At 43.1% G+C, this 15,230-nt stretch overlaps 1 protein-coding gene and 1 long non-coding RNA gene across 4 annotated transcripts in view; one reads left to right on the top strand and one right to left on the bottom strand.

Moving 5' to 3' along the window:
* The window catches only part of LOC141009001 (uncharacterized), a 58,906-nt gene extending 51,735 nt beyond the window's left edge, over window positions 1-7,171 (top strand). Inside the window, exon 4 of the long non-coding RNA XR_012180115.1 lies at window positions 6,933-7,171. This is a non-coding gene — a long non-coding RNA (uncharacterized lncRNA). The remainder of the gene's footprint in view (window positions 1-6,932) is intronic.
* Window positions 101-15,230, bottom strand: part of LOC141008990 (nesprin-2) — a 52,171-nt gene continuing 37,041 nt past the window's right edge. Inside the window, exons 2-14 of one of the 3 annotated variants that reach the window (XR_012180113.1) lie at window positions 14,909-15,136; window positions 14,659-14,809; window positions 13,681-13,863; window positions 13,406-13,540; window positions 13,088-13,282; window positions 11,891-12,002; window positions 11,645-11,800; window positions 11,372-11,466; window positions 8,351-8,584; window positions 5,127-5,249; window positions 4,753-4,808; window positions 2,912-3,174; window positions 101-474 (exon numbers count right to left, since the gene is read on the bottom strand). Coding sequence is in view for 1 of the 3 variants with exons in the window: in XM_073481390.1 (XP_073337491.1) it covers window positions 2,979-3,174; window positions 4,753-4,808; window positions 5,127-5,249; window positions 8,351-8,584; window positions 11,372-11,466; window positions 11,645-11,797; window positions 11,891-12,002; window positions 13,088-13,282; window positions 13,406-13,540; window positions 13,681-13,863; window positions 14,659-14,809; window positions 14,909-15,114 (1,839 nt within the window). In the remaining 2 variants the exon portion in view is untranslated. Of the gene's footprint in view, window positions 3,175-4,752; window positions 4,809-5,126; window positions 5,250-8,350; window positions 8,585-11,371; window positions 11,467-11,644; window positions 11,801-11,890; window positions 12,003-13,087; window positions 13,283-13,405; window positions 13,541-13,680; window positions 13,864-14,658; window positions 14,810-14,908; window positions 15,137-15,230 lie in introns of all 3 variants that reach the window. The other 2 variants (XR_012180114.1, XM_073481390.1) reach the window with 2 other exon arrangements.

Genomic DNA, 15,230 nt, shown 5'->3' with positions numbered 1-15,230 from the left:
TGTAAGTCAAGAGATACGGAGTCAATCAAATTTCCTGAAAAGATAAAATAAAAAGGATGTTCCAGCCACATTCAGACAAAATGCTCCGTGAATCCAAAAGTTTCATACAGTTGATTTTATTTTTTCATCTTCAAACGTGTGTACAAAAGCAAGAACATTTGATCGGATACATTATCTTGTTTTTTGAAATATTAAACAATGATGTTACAAAAAAAAAGTGAAATGTTTTAGATGGCAGTGATTGACCAAGTTCCCCTTTCAATAACAGCTGAATCCTCCTGATATCAAGTTTTTAGGGAACCTGGACGACTTCTTCCCCTGAGAAAGTCAAACATTTGGGTTTCGTCACGTCAACAAACTGCTTAATGAAACATGTCCACTGATCACACAGCTCAAACCACAGTGAGAGTGTTGGTCTCTTACAGTGACATCATTTCGGAAACTCTTAATAAACCCGGCAGCACCTTCTTGAAGCTGTAACAGGACATTATTGACATTATTAGTGGACGGAATTACACAGCAAGAAACGATCACAGATCAATCTTTACACACTTCCCTTTCAGTTCCCACACTGTTTTTTTTTTATGTTTTAGCCCTTCAGCTCCACACCCGACTGTACAAACACTGAATGTATTGAAAAACAGAAATGCTTCACTGTCTTTGGAAATCAACTTGCAGAGACTTGAAACCTGCTGCAAACAGATAATCCATCATGTGTACGCTTTTATTTTGGTCAAAGTGAAAATATTGTTCTTCTGGGGAAGCACTTCAAAATACATCACCACACACATAAATAAAGACGGAGTCTCAGCTGTGATGGATAATCTCTCTGCAGCAAGTTTCAGATCTGTGCAAGATGATTTTTTAAAGAAATGAAGTGAAACCAGCGGCTGACTGAAGGAAAACCACGTTCAGAAACACTGACGTGGTTCAGAGAAGGCCAGCAGTGATGTCAGACGGATGTGTGATCTGTAGTTTAAAGGGCTAAAACACAAAGAAATGATCTAAACTTTGACATTAATGTTAACTTCACTACATTTTCTTATAAGTCGTTTTGCACTTTTAATATACAACTTGTTACAAAACATCATGAATTATAAATACAAGTGCTCTCATGGTTTAACAAGGCAGTTAGTCATTAGTGTTATTCAGTATAAAAGACTTCGTAATTTTGACATGAATGGCAAATAATAACATACAGTCACTGAGGGAGAAGCTTAAAGCTAGCTTGTTAGCTGCATCCTTTACATTAGCTTTAGCTACATTAGCACAGATAGCAGTTGAAAGCGATAATCTATACAAGCAACACAAAACATCTTCTAACGGCAGATTCATTAAAGTTTTTACGCTGCGAGGTGTCCAAAAAGTTTCTGGATGTGACCATTAACCTCGTGTTTTAATCTTTATCCGTGTTTTAATCTGGAAAAATAGAAATAAACGAGCCGACAAGTCAAATTTCAGGATAAGGCATGTTTGATTCTTCAACGGCATCAATTTCTTTTGGATAAATTGCATTTTTTTTAAACGGCATTTTACTTCCAATACTTCTACTTTTAATCCCAAAAAACACATTCAACTTTCATTTGTGCACGCTTGTTTTTTCTGTGCTAGCTCGCTAGAAGTATTAGCCTAGCCACTCCCGAGTTTTACATCCGACTAAAGAAGGCATCGATGGTTTTGGTTCTTCCAAGTTTTACTACTTAAATATTGGAAATCCAGTTAAACAAATCAGATTTATAACTTTCAACTCAACACAGAAATTCTATACAAATTAAGTCCGTTACGGTTTTTTCATTGACCAAATATCTCAACGTTCATAAAGATATATTATTACGTGTTTTGTTTTCTGCTCTGGGATAAAACTGAATAAATATAGGCTACTTTATGAAACTAGACATGTTTTTATACCTGCTGTTAGTTCATAGTTGGAGACAAGGATGTGTTTAAAATCTAAGATAACATTGTATTTACACTGTTAACTTAATGGACGGCATAATTGAGCATTATGGGAAAGAAATCTGAAAGCTGGAACTGACAAGATACTGAGTGAGAAGCGATTTAATGAAATGGATCTTATTCGTATAAACCACGACATGATCAGTAACTGATGTGGTTTTTGTTGAGGAATCGCAGCCTCGTTTCCAGCTTTCAGGAGCGGTCAGCTGCCATCGGACCAATCAGGAGTCAGCGTTTGCAAGTTGTATATCTCACATGGCCTAAAACAGCTGCAGGCTGGAGAATTTAGTCAGTGTGGAGCTGAACGATGCAGAAAATATCCTCCGTCTTACATTCTTATTTATTGATAACATCATTTCAGCTGTTTTCAACATAAATCAAGATATTTTTTTGTTTTCTTGATGCTGATGGAGCATTAATCTGCTTTAATCTGCCCCCTTTTTTTATAGGTACTGACTAGCACTTCACTTTTCTGAGATTATGATGCAGAAAAAGAAGCTTGCGGTAATTTAGCATTATTAAATTGCTACTGAAGTTAGTCATTTTAGACAACAAGGTTTATTGTACTCTAAAATACTCGCACATATCTTTGTATGCTAACCACAACAAGCCTTCAATATTGAATAGTGACAAATGTTTCTTCGTGACTTTCAGATATTTCAGGACTTGCTTACTTTTGTACCGACAGCTGAAGAGAGAAACATTAACTAACGCCTGTCGCTGACAGCTGTTTCCTGAACACGTTTGTTGCAGTAGGAATACAGACGAGTCAGCAGTTCATTATCTGTGTAGCTGTTCTGTGGATGGTGGAGTCGTGTTTGACGGTCATGACTGGAGGTCTAATCATTCTGACTTTTCATCGTGCGTCCCTGCAGATTTCTGGCGGATCTTTGAGGCCCGGGGGTTATATTGAAATGAGCACATTTTTTTAAACATCACATGTTGAGTTGCAAACCTCTGTTCTGCAGCGCCTGAGGAAGGAGCTTTGTCCAGACGTCTTCCGTGAGAGTCTCCGGACGTCTTCATGTAGGCGGGGGTCCGTTGACGTATCTCAGAGTCAGGTGGAAGCCACGAGGCAGCCGGCTGCTGCGGTGACACGGCGGCTCCAGGGCGACCCAGATCAGACAGGCCAGCAGAACCAGAGCTGCAGCCAGGAGGAGGTAGAGGAGGGCCGGGGAGAGCGGGGAGGAGGAAGAGGCCCTGCTGGTGGAGGTCGCACTGTGGAGGAGGAGGAGGAGGAGGAGGAGGAGGAGGAGGAGGAGGAGGAGGAGGAGGAGGAGGAGGAGGAGGAGGAGGAGGAGGAGGAGGAGGAGGTGGAGGAGGTGTTAGTTACTGGAGCCAGAAAATCTACATTTGGGCAACAGGTGGAGGTGAAGTGGAGGAGAGACCTACAACCAGCACGACTAAATATTTAATCAGGACACTTAGAAACCTCCCACACTATGTTGGTCTGAGGTGTTTATGGAGCCACAGCTGACTCCAGTACACTTTCAGACTTTTATATTAAGATGACTTAAAATATAGATTTAGTAAACATATACAGGACTTTCTCAACCTCCACCTGAAATGAGTTACTGACAGCGTAGAGAGCCTGCTGCCTCAGACAGAGTCCTCAGACAGTGTCCTCAGACAGAGACCAGAGACAGTGTCCTCAGACAGTGTCCTCAGACAGAGACCAGAGACAGAGTCCTCAGACAGAGACAGAGTCCTCAGACAGAGACCAGAGACAGAGACCAGAGACAGAGTCCTCAGACAGAGTCCTCAGACAGCCATCCGAGCTGAGGTTTTGTTCATTTTAGGGGAATTCCCCGAACAGGACTCCTCCAACACTCAATACATAAAACATGAAAAATCTAAATTATTAAAAAACATTTTAGGAAGTCTCTTCTTGGCAGCTGGAGGAGGGGGTTATGGGAAGGCTATGGCCCGGGAGTTACCTCAGTTTTTTTAAAATCTTGGCACAATCAAAGACTTTATATATTAATTTCTACTAAATCTATAAAAGGCGCTCCTGCAGACAGATGTGACGCATTTAATCATCTAATCACTTGAATAGAAACTTTGTGTTCAAGTGATTTTCTTTCTTTGTCAGATGAAAACAGATGAGTATTTTTTAAAACGGACAAAATCATCAAAAGAAAATGGATAAATTAAGAGATAAATGGATAAATACGCCACCAAAAATATATTAAAAATAAACGTAGGCATTAATTAATTTATAAAATCTGACAAATGTAATTTTCTCAATTTTCCTTTGTATTAATTCCTGTTTATTTACTTTCCTCAACTTACTTTAAGTTTCTATTTCATTTATTAATTAATTTGTCTTTAAATGTAATTATTAACACATTTATCTAAGTCTTTATTACTTCTGTATTATTTTCCCTTTCTGTTTCCCCCGATTGTTTTCCAGAAACTTACTTATTTCAGGACTTTCTTTATGTTTTATGATACAAATGAGGGGACTATAAACTAACAAGCTACATAAATACAGAAGTAATTAAAACAAATACATTCATGTCACATTTTATAAGTTAATTGATGCCTAAATTTTTAGTCCTCCATTAAACTTGCACAAAATCGATTGCAACGCCACAAACTGAGCTTTATTCTTGTTAATGGTCTGATGAAAACCACGTTTGTTGGCATCTGACCTTCTGTCCTCTCTTCTTCATAAACATAAAGCGCTCTGTTCTGTTTTTTATCTCTGCGGTTTTTAAAAACATCCCTGTAAAAAAAAAAAAAAAAAAATCACAGCCGCTTTTTCATCTCTGAGAGTTTTATGTGTTTTCTAACCTTTGCTCGGAGAGAAGACGTTCAGGTTCTTCACAACAGGACGGCTCTTCATCAGCCTGAAGAACAGAGAGCTTCTGTTAATCTGCAGCCGTTTCAGGCAACAACTTTCTAGGAAAATATCAGCCCACACAGTTTATACCTCACCGCGGGGCATTAGTGACCCCACTTCTTATTACTAATACCGATTTATGGTGCTGTGTGTATTATTGTTCATCAATAACACTTTAATTACTTTGAACTTATTAAATCTTCTGGTTGTCTGAGAGCTGTGTCGCGACAACAAGCCGCTCTGGAGGAAAGCTGCTCCCAAAAACATTTGATTATCTTCTTTATCATCCTAAAAAACAAGATGACCGACTGACGCATCATCTCACCTGAAGGTTTGATCGATATCGGTGCTTCATCCAATCAGACGAGGCTTTCGGGTCATGTGGCGGTGAAGGCGAGGGGGCGGGAAAAGGCTGTTGGCTGTTGATGGGGCTTCCTTCCGGGTAAAACTGTAACATGAGAACATATAGACGTCTGTCAATGTATGGAAATAACATCTAATCATAAAATCAATATAAAGTTATTTCTGCTGTTTTGATTTGATTCGAAATCCTCGAAAAGGACATTTGAGCACAATTTGTGGCGGACAAGTTAGTTGCCAAAAAGCCTGCTGCCATTTTCTATCATCTGATTGTAGTCTGGTCCAGCCGGAGCAGGTTTTTATGTCTTCTGGGGAAAGTCCAAGACAAAGTCTCTCAGGTCTGTCTACACCGACGATGAAACACTGCCCAATATTTGATCAACGTCTTCTCCAAGCTGTGATTTTAGTCCTTTCAGAACATTTGAATACAACAATAAGAGGTTAAAAACAAGCGTCTTTACTCCTTCGCACAGGAGCTTGAACACTTTGCTCTGACAAACTATGGAGGGCTGAAAATGCCAAAATAACAGGCAGAGGATTTTCTTTAGATCTGACATGTTGTTTTGTGGTTTTGACGGTGGAATCACGACCACTTTTGTCCACAAGGGACCATTTTTCCCACCAGAATTTTGGCCAAGTGAGTCAAACCGAGCCGCGCTGATTTGCTTTTCCATCACCAGTTTTGTGGCGACGAGTTGAGCCGAGCCGAAGATTGACCTGCTTCGGAGTATGGCCAAGCTGCGTAATGTTTCACGTCTCGCGACTGCAGCCAACCCGTAACAAGCACCCGTCTCCCCGTCAGATCGATACTGAACTCACGTCTGTGCAGGAAACCTGAGAGAAAGTCAGTGTGTTCAGCTCTCAGTACTTTTGTAGCTTCTAACTGAATCTCTTTAGTTTCTCTCGTCCTGCTTGTTCTTTCAAACATCTGCTGTGTTTCACTGTTTCATGTGTTCACTGTCAGCTGGTTCAGGAGTCGTGTTTCGTTACTGCTGCTGAAAACACAACGTTTCCTGTGATGCTGCTTCACAATAAAAGCTTTTAAATGACCAAATAACGGGGGACTTTTATTGTGAAGAAGCTATAGGAAATGACACGTGTTTGTAGCTGAATTAGCGGAGCTGCTTTGTTAGCGGTGATTCTGCGATAGTACTGCGGAGATCGAGACAAGCGGGTCATTGTTTGAAGACAGAGTCAAACCGAGTAGAGCCAGGCCGGCACATGTGACAGAAAAATGACAAGTCAGTTGAAGCCCGACTAGAATCGGTGAGTCACTTCAGCTGGTTCTGTTTCTAACAAAAGTCGACTGACTCTGCCGAAGTCCTTCAGACTTTTCCAAACTTTCAGCAAAAAACTGAGCTCACGAGATGTCATCCAGCTCCACCTCAGAGCTGATGGAGCGCTCCGCGAGGACCAGGGCAGAGCGATGTCAGAACGATGCTTTCAGAGTCAACAGAGTTTGAACAACAAGCTGCTGCGAAAACATCGATTAGACCCTCGATTCTCTCCTTCACTGCTCTCAAATCTGGACTCGCAAGTTGATTTCTGCTCCAATTTGTTTTGTTCTCGCTCGATAGTTTTGTCAGTAATGAACCTCCATTAGAAAGTGCCAACGCTATTACGCACAAACACACATTTAATCAAACTCGCATAATGCAAATGAGCGTGAATAAAAGTTGCTCTAATTACAATAACGCACAAACTCTGTCATCAGATTTGACCCTGAAAAACTCACTGACCAACTTTCCTTTCTCCTCTTCGTCTGTTTCAGGACACCGACAGTCATCTGTGGCTGGTTGTGTCGCAAAGAGGGAAAAACAGACGAGGGAAGGAGGAAGTCAAGAGGAAGGAAGGAAATGAGGAAGTCTGCCTGTTTTCTCTGCCTGTTTTTATGGCGACAGTTAAAGTGCAGCCAGACTCGATGCATAAATCAAGACTTTATGGATTCACTCGGCGGCCCGAGGAGGAGCGGCGGACGAGACGGAGGAAGAGGAGAATAAATAGACGCTTTCACCGGTAATGAGAGAGGGAGAGAAAATGAAGGCTGAGGCCGATGATGGAGAGAGAAACAATGAAGGGAGGAGAGACGGAGAGAGAAAACAGATGGGTGGCGATAGAGGGCAGTTATTCAGGAATCCATCTTTACAAAAAGGTGGAGGAAAATAAAGGCTGATGATTATGAATGTTGATGGAGCCTCTGGAGAGAGAGGACATCACTCAGAGTGTGTGTCTGTGTGTGTGTAGGTGTGTGTGTGTGTGGGGGGGAGTCTACTTTAACTGTATTAATGACCTTGTGGTGACACCAATCTGTTTCTGGACCCACATTTTGGGAACTCTCCTCCCGTTGCTGTTCCTGAGCTGTGGCGCTGAATAACAGCCAAGACATTTTTTTTTTGCAGAATATTATGATGTGAGAGTGAAGCTGACCTTTGACCTTGTGGATATAAAATGTCTTCACTTCATCATTACATCATTTTGTTATAATTATCATATGAATTGTTGAGTAATGAGACCAACCAACATCTCATCAGGTCAACCTCCAGTCCAAGTAGTTGTCGAGTCAACTTTGAGGAAATTCCCCTCGAGGTGTTTCTGAGAAGAACTGGACGCCGTCAGGTCACAGTGACCTTTGACCGTTAAAATCAAATCGGGTCACTCTTGAGTCCAAGTATGCCAAATTTAAAGAAGTTCCCTCGAGGTGTGCTTGAGATATCGCGTTCACAAGAACAGGGACGGACAACAGGAAAAACAAAAATGCGTCAGGCCACGACTATGAGGCGCAGAAGCATAAAACTTAAGTAGTAAATAAATTACTCCAAAAATTAATTAACATGGCCAAAAAAAAGCAACAAAAATAATAAAATCTGACATTAAATGGTAATCCCATAGTCAAATACTTTTCTGAGTAGTTTTTGTTCAACGGGAAAACTTCTAATCTGGAGTCAAAGTATTTTTTCCTCCGTGCCCTGATGATAAAGTTTGCCAGTACGAGATTTTAAGTAGTCGAATGCTGCTGTAACAGCTGGAGACGATAAAGAGCAGAAACAAGTACTTGATGTATTATTATGATAGCGACTGCACACTCAAAACAGCTTTTGCTCTCATAAATCTGCATCTGAACTCTCAAATGGCGACTTTCTTACTGTTTTTTGTCTTTTCAGAGCGTCTCGACAAGAAATATCACCTCACCTCTCCATCCGTCTGCACAGCTTTACAACAGGAAGTCGTCCTCTCTGGAGGGGCGGGGCTCTGGACTCCTAGCCACGCCCTCACACGCCCGCCGTCGAAGCTGACCGGTTCGCCGTCCTGTCCGTCAGGAGTCGAGGTCGCCCACTGGTCTCCGTACAGCCGAGTCCCGCCCCGCTGGGTCTCTACTGGTGAGAAGACACCGGGGTGGGCGTGGTCGAGCCATCCCTCAGATCTCTGCACAGAGAAGAGACGAGTCAGTAAATCACTGCGCTGCACTCCTGGTCTTTGTAAAGTCTCTCGTCTGTAAATGTTTCTGATTTCAGCGTCATAACGTGGAGATTTACTAACTTGATCATCTGATATCAGGTTTCAAAGTATTAAAAAAGGGCCAGTTCACGTCTGTCGACCCAGATTTCCTCTTTTCTAAGCTTTGCTTCATTTTAGTACAACATTAATATCAAACACAGTAAATATTTACTTTAGAGGGAGTTTCAATATCCGACATCTGAGCTTTGGCTGCCAAAGAGCTACCTTTCCACGAAATAACCAAATTTAATATCATCCTTTTCACAGTGAGCGTGACTTTCAGATCCTGTCTGGTCATTGATGCGGTTCTCTTCAGCAGCCAGACATCCGTTCTCAGATGAGCAGAAGTGCCTCTGCACAGCAGTATAATGCAGCCGGTGCTGCTCGGCAGGCGACTTGGAAAGAGTCAGAAATGAAGAAGAGTGAAAAACGTTTTCTGTGCTTCTTACCGAGATATTTCCAAAGTTTAGTGTTATAGCTGAACTTCTACTGCCATTCTTTTACACGACAACGTAAGTTAAACTTTCTGCGAATAATCGCCTAACGTTGGGGCAACATTTAGGGATGGGATGATCAAAGATTTTAAAAAGGGGATCGGGTTATCCGTGATGTAACACAAATATTTGTCTCCTAACAAAATCTAAGGTTAGATTGATTAGATTTTAGTTTTTTATCTTAAAGTTTTCAGAATATTTGGATGATTATCGGGATGATATCGTCATTTGCAATTATGTTGGACAGGATAATCGTTTCATATCGTCCCTCGTCTGTTAAATTAGGTGAATTTGCTTTCGCTGAGGAACACAAACGAGGCGTTAGCAAAACAGAACTGGTCTGTGGCCAATACGACTTCTTGTTGAAGGTCTCTAAAAGATTTGGGGACTGTTGAAAATCCTCGATGGTTCAAAGACTCAAAAAGACGAACGAAGTCGGAATCCACAGAACCAGAAAAAACAAATGTTGTTTTCTAGGACACGATGTGGGTCAGTATTGAAAACTGTTAACAGGTTGATAATAAATTAAATTCTCAATAAAGTTGGAACAAAAACATCAAGTCTTTTCCTTCTGTTATATTTCTGGCAGATTAGACACTTCACAGGAGGAGGAGCCACAAAAAAAGTTATAAAACGATTAAATGCTTTGCAGACGTGCAGCACAAGAGAAACACTTTTATTATAAGACTTTAGTTTGAGCACATTTTTCTACTTGGAGAAAATATTTACGGAGAAGTTTTTGAGTTGTTCTGGAGCTGAAAGTATTTGGTGTGCAGGAAGCAGCACCAGCTGATTTTCATAGAAATAAAGTGAAACCACGACCGCCTCGAAGGACGGAAACCTAAAAACGTATGCAAATATTATGCAGAAAAAAAAAAACCTGAGTGTACATGATGTGTAGTTAATGAGCTGAAATGTTTAAGTCTGAAACCAGACGGAGCTGAACACTGAAGTTTCGGGTGGAGGATACACTACAAAACTCTGCAGGTCTTGTACGAGTTGTACTCGGGATTCATGCGGCGTACGAGCGCCCGGAGACGAGGTCACGCGGTCGCAGATTTAATGAAGTACAACACGCATCGAGTCCTCTGGGCGGACGGCTGCGAGCCGAGCCTGCGGGGGAGGACGTGCTGACATCACGCCTTTATGAAGCCAATAAGAAGGACTATAATAAAAAGTGGTACACAATCTGATGTCTCTGCTGGGATGTAATCAGATGCTAATTCAGTTTTACGTGTGTGTGGCTGCTCGTCTCTTCTGTTGAGCTTCGGGGTTCAACAACAGTGCAACAGTGTGTGGGTGAAACAGACATACAGAGAGGGAAGCTGCCGGCTGGCAGAGGAGGATACTCAGATTACTTCTAAATATTCACTGTCTGGTCTCATCTGTTTTCATCGACACACGTCTTTCTCTATTTTCATCTTTCTGTCGTTCAGTTTCCCTGTCATACGGCCGCTAACACACTCCTCCTCGCTTCTCCGCCTCTGTGTCTCATCATAAAAAATAAAAAGCTAAAAAAAGGAAACCGATGCGCCCGACAACATATAGAGGTGCCACATCCTGCAGGTGTCATCAATAAATCAGCAGAAGAAGAGGGGGAACCGCTGTAACCAGCTCATAAAGCCGACGCTCGGCGAGGGAGAACATTTTTAGATGTAGCTGGTGAACATCAATGAGTGTGTGTGTGTGTGTGTGTGTGTGTGTGAGCGAGTGTGTGTGTGTCTGTGTGAGATAAAGACAGACAGACAGACCAAGCCTCTGGGCCATGTAGCATCTGGGTCAGAGCAGAACAACAGAAAAGAGAGAGTGTACAATGAAATTAGAAGAAAGGCTCCACATGGTTTTTGGTTCAACTTAGTCCAGATGTGGCGTCTCTGCAGCCGCTCTCTCCTGCGACACATCGGTTCGGACGTTACGAGTATGAAAATAAAGTCCTCGTACAGACGGCGGCGAATTATAATCTGTTGAAGTATCATAACGAGATGAAGAGAACGGCAGACGAAACGAATAAGGGATCAGTGGGAATGTTAATTTTTGGATCACTATTTTATTTTCCTACAAAAACTATTAAAATCATGATGATGTGACATTTGTTGAGGTCCGTACCAAATAAACATGTTTTCTCTGCAGCTCTAGTCGTTAACGATGTCAATCATCTCTTTTTTCCCCCATAATGCATTTCACTTTCATCAGAAAGACCAAGAACACAGTTGTAACTCACCAAATCTGCTTCCTGGTTTTCATTACTGATGTCAGACTGAGAGCCGAGGGAGCTGAAGTAGCTCCGCCTCTTCAGACCATCTCTGTGACACAGACCTGCACACACACACACACACACACACACACACACACACGCACACACACACACACGCACACGCACACGCACACAGCTCATATCATTCATTATGAGCTAAAGCCCTGAACATTCAGTTGTTCACAAGTTTGGAAAAAGATCCAATAACAAGACTTGAAGAACTGTTGGGTCACTTCCTACCTGTGCTGGCACTGAAGTAAGAGGAGTCGGCGTCCTCACGGGAGACCGAACGTCCGATGTCAACTGAGGGGTCCCACTCCAGCCCCATGTGCTCATGGGAAGGTGAGGACGGAGAGGGAGGAGGAGGAGGCAGGTGAACGGGTGAAGGCGGCTCTACTGAACAACAGCAGTCAGACAGATGTTTAATATGTTTATATTTATGATTCATGTCACACCTGCAGTCACATGTTCAACGTGTCAGTTTACCTTTAGGATGAACCAGGTGAGTTTTATCAAGCGCTCCCTCGTCCTCCAACAGACTCTCTGAAGGACAACCAGAGTCTGTAGCCTGAGACAGGATCCAGTCGTCTTCAAACACCTGGAGGAGGAGGAGGAGGAGGAGGAGGAGGAGGAGGAGGAGGAGGAGGATGAAGAAGAGGAGGCGAAGAAGAATCAGAAAAAGAAGAAGAAGGGGGGGAGGACGAGGAAGAAGAGGAAGAGGGGGGGGGGGAGGAGGAAGAAGAGGAGACATAATATAATGAGTGCAGAAAAGTTTTTAAAGGAGCATGCCACCAACTTTATACATACACTGTTTACGTCTCATTTAAAGGACTACTACGCGACAACAGTCGTATGATGATGTCATGTCATTAAACAGGCTTCGGGGTGTATCTGCTGGTTTAAGATACACCGGCCTCATTTCTGTGCTTTGTACAAATACAAAGAAGGATATGGATAAGACTGATAATATTAACTCCTTGCTGGTGTTTTAGTCGAGATCTACACTTCTCATTTAAGAAACACTGATGATAAACATGTCAGTTATTCATTTTGATGGTTTATGAATAAAAGTGAGGCCAGCGTATCAATATATCCCTCCTCCTCTCCTTCAAAGTAAAAAAAATGTGTCCAGTAGAAAGAAGTGTGAGCCCATTATTTATAAAACTAATAGTGATGCACATAGGAGAGGAACATTTCGTCCACTCCGGCTCTGAAATGTAGTCGATCTACCTCTAATCTGAGAGTGTGGTGAGAGACCCCCCAAAGTGTTTTTGACTTTGTAAATTGGACACATCAGTTCAGAAGATGACGGGTGAGTAATGTAATTGTAGGATTCGGTGTCATGAAGCTCGACCTGCAACAGGAGCCGAAAGTTGAGATATTTCAGTCTCTGCTACTTTGATTTTGACCTTTATGTTAAAAGTCTGACTCTTACAAGTTCCCTTCCTTTGTGAAAGTGCAAAAAACTGTAACTATAACAACCTCAGTGAATCCAAAATACCTTTTACTTCCTGCTTCTAGACGTCCTGTCACCTGGAGAGCAGTGAATCTTTACAGTCGTAGCATTTAAATTTGTCCTCAGTGCCTCTCATATATATTGACTTGTGTGTATTCAGTGCCATTAAATTCAGCTGTTACTGTGTGTGTGTGTGTGTGTGTGTGTGTGTGTGTGTGTGTGTGTACCAGTCTCATGCTCAGCAGCCGGGTGTGTGTCCGTGCGATGTTGTTGTAGACGAGGCTGCAGTGCCGCAGCAGCTCCAGCAGGCGGCTCTCTACGCGCTGAGCATCGGTCGGTTGGCTGCGCTGGATCAACGCCTCGCCGCGCTGCAGCAGCGTGTTCACACGGCCCGAGTTCACGCACACACACTGCTGGAAGGACTACAACACACACATACACACACACACACACACACACACACACACATATATATGAAGACAAAGACAAATATACAGGAGGTAAAGAGACGGTAAGATGTGTGTTTAGTTATATACGACACACACCTGGAGTCGTCTCAGCTTCTCGCAGGTGTTTCCTGTCAGGTGATCCACCTCAGTCAGACGGACGTCGAGGTCAGCCAACCAGAGAGCGAGCTCCTCCCTCTCTGCCTCAAACCCCTCCCACTCTGAGACAAAGAGCTGAGAAGAAAGATGGAGATAAAAATCAGCAAGCAAGAAAACTCATCCACATAATTATTCTTCTTCTTCTCTGCCATAAAATAAAGATGGTTATTAAAAGAAGTAATATTACTTTTTATATTATTAAGCGTGACTCTGACCTTCAGTCGTCCGGTGATGGATTCCAGTTTGGCGTTCACGTCGTCCCATCGCTGCCCGCACTCCCTCGCCGACGCCAGCAGCCGAGCCTTCATGGCGCCCTGGAACAGTCGAGTCAGCGTTCGGTTCCTCCGGGTCAGACTGTCCAACTGGACCAGGCGAGATCCGGCCTCGCACCGCAGCCTCTGAACACACACACATACAAACACACAATGCATGTGTGAGGTGACGAGCAACAAAAGATACAGGACTTCATTACCCATAAATCCTGTGTGTTGAGGTCAAACATCATTTTTTTCCCTTCTGTCATTACTTTTTTACTTGATTTAAAAAGTTAAAACTATCTGCAGCATTTCACAAACGCCTTCCTGCTGCTTCTTCCTCTTTTGAGTCCAGATATTTACTCCTGTGTGACTCAAACCACAGACTGACATTTAAAACTCATCTACGCTGAAAAAAACAGGTGGATTTAAGTCTGTGCAGCAGCTTCTGATGAGTTACAGCTGATTCACCTGCCTGCTCCTCCACCACAACAACAACAACAACAAGTGTCTACAACATAAAAAACTGTAAAGCGTTTCTTCCTGTTTGCTGGAGCTGCAAGAGAAGATTGGATCAGATTTCCCAGCAGAATTTAATTTGGACAAAACCAGGAGAAGCTTTTCAGCCGGTGGACGGACGCTCTGCTCTGCTGCACACTCAAACTTTGGGATTTAAGGTTGTAAGACGACTGGATTTAGACACAAACACCGCCTGCATCAGCTTTGCGTCTGGCTGCTGAGCGATACTCACGCTCTCCCCCTGGATTATGTCTTTAACCCACCTGAACTTTTAGCCTAATGTTGCTCTAAATCCAGTGTTTCTCTCCCTCAGGGCCTCACAAGACAAACAAATGGACTTCAGACACAAAAACTTTCATTCTGACAATGATTTTCAAGACAGAGGAGATTTAATGAGTTGTGCGTTTCATCACTTCTCACCTCAAACTTCCTCAGCTCGTCCTTGGCGGTGACATAGGTAACGTGGGAGGGGTTAGGGGAACTGGCAGCCTGCTCAGCCAATCGCAGCCAGGAGTCCAGGTGGGCGTGTTCTTTCATAAACTCGTGCCAGAGGACCCACCTCCTCTCCAACCTGCGAAGACAGAGACAGACACACAGCCCGTTAGACTTCCAAATCCTAATATCAGACACCAGAACTGTCCAGTCTGAAGTTCCCATGAAGGACACTCACTGTCCACATCCCTGCAGGTCTCCATCTTGGCTCCAGCTGTCGTCCACCTGCTGCGTTTCCTCCTCAATCAGAGACTCGGAGGGAAGAGAAAGAGACTCGCACGGATCCCGAGACGGCTCCATGTCTCTCACTTCCTGTCCAGGCATGACATCACTTCCTTCAGCGGAGGCGATGGAGGGAGGACGGTCCGGTGGGAATGCAGGCATCCTGACATCACGTGACCTTCACCTGTGCAGAAACAAGGCAGAGAGGAAATTATTTACAGAATCAGAAAAGTGACCCGCACACGGTGGCTCTGAGAAGCTGAGGAAGGACGGCTCGA

Source organism: Pagrus major, chromosome 2, assembly GCF_040436345.1.
Source record: "Pagrus major chromosome 2, Pma_NU_1.0".
NCBI lineage: Eukaryota > Metazoa > Chordata > Actinopteri > Spariformes > Sparidae > Pagrus > Pagrus major.
This window is presented reverse-complemented; position numbering and strand designations above follow the sequence as displayed.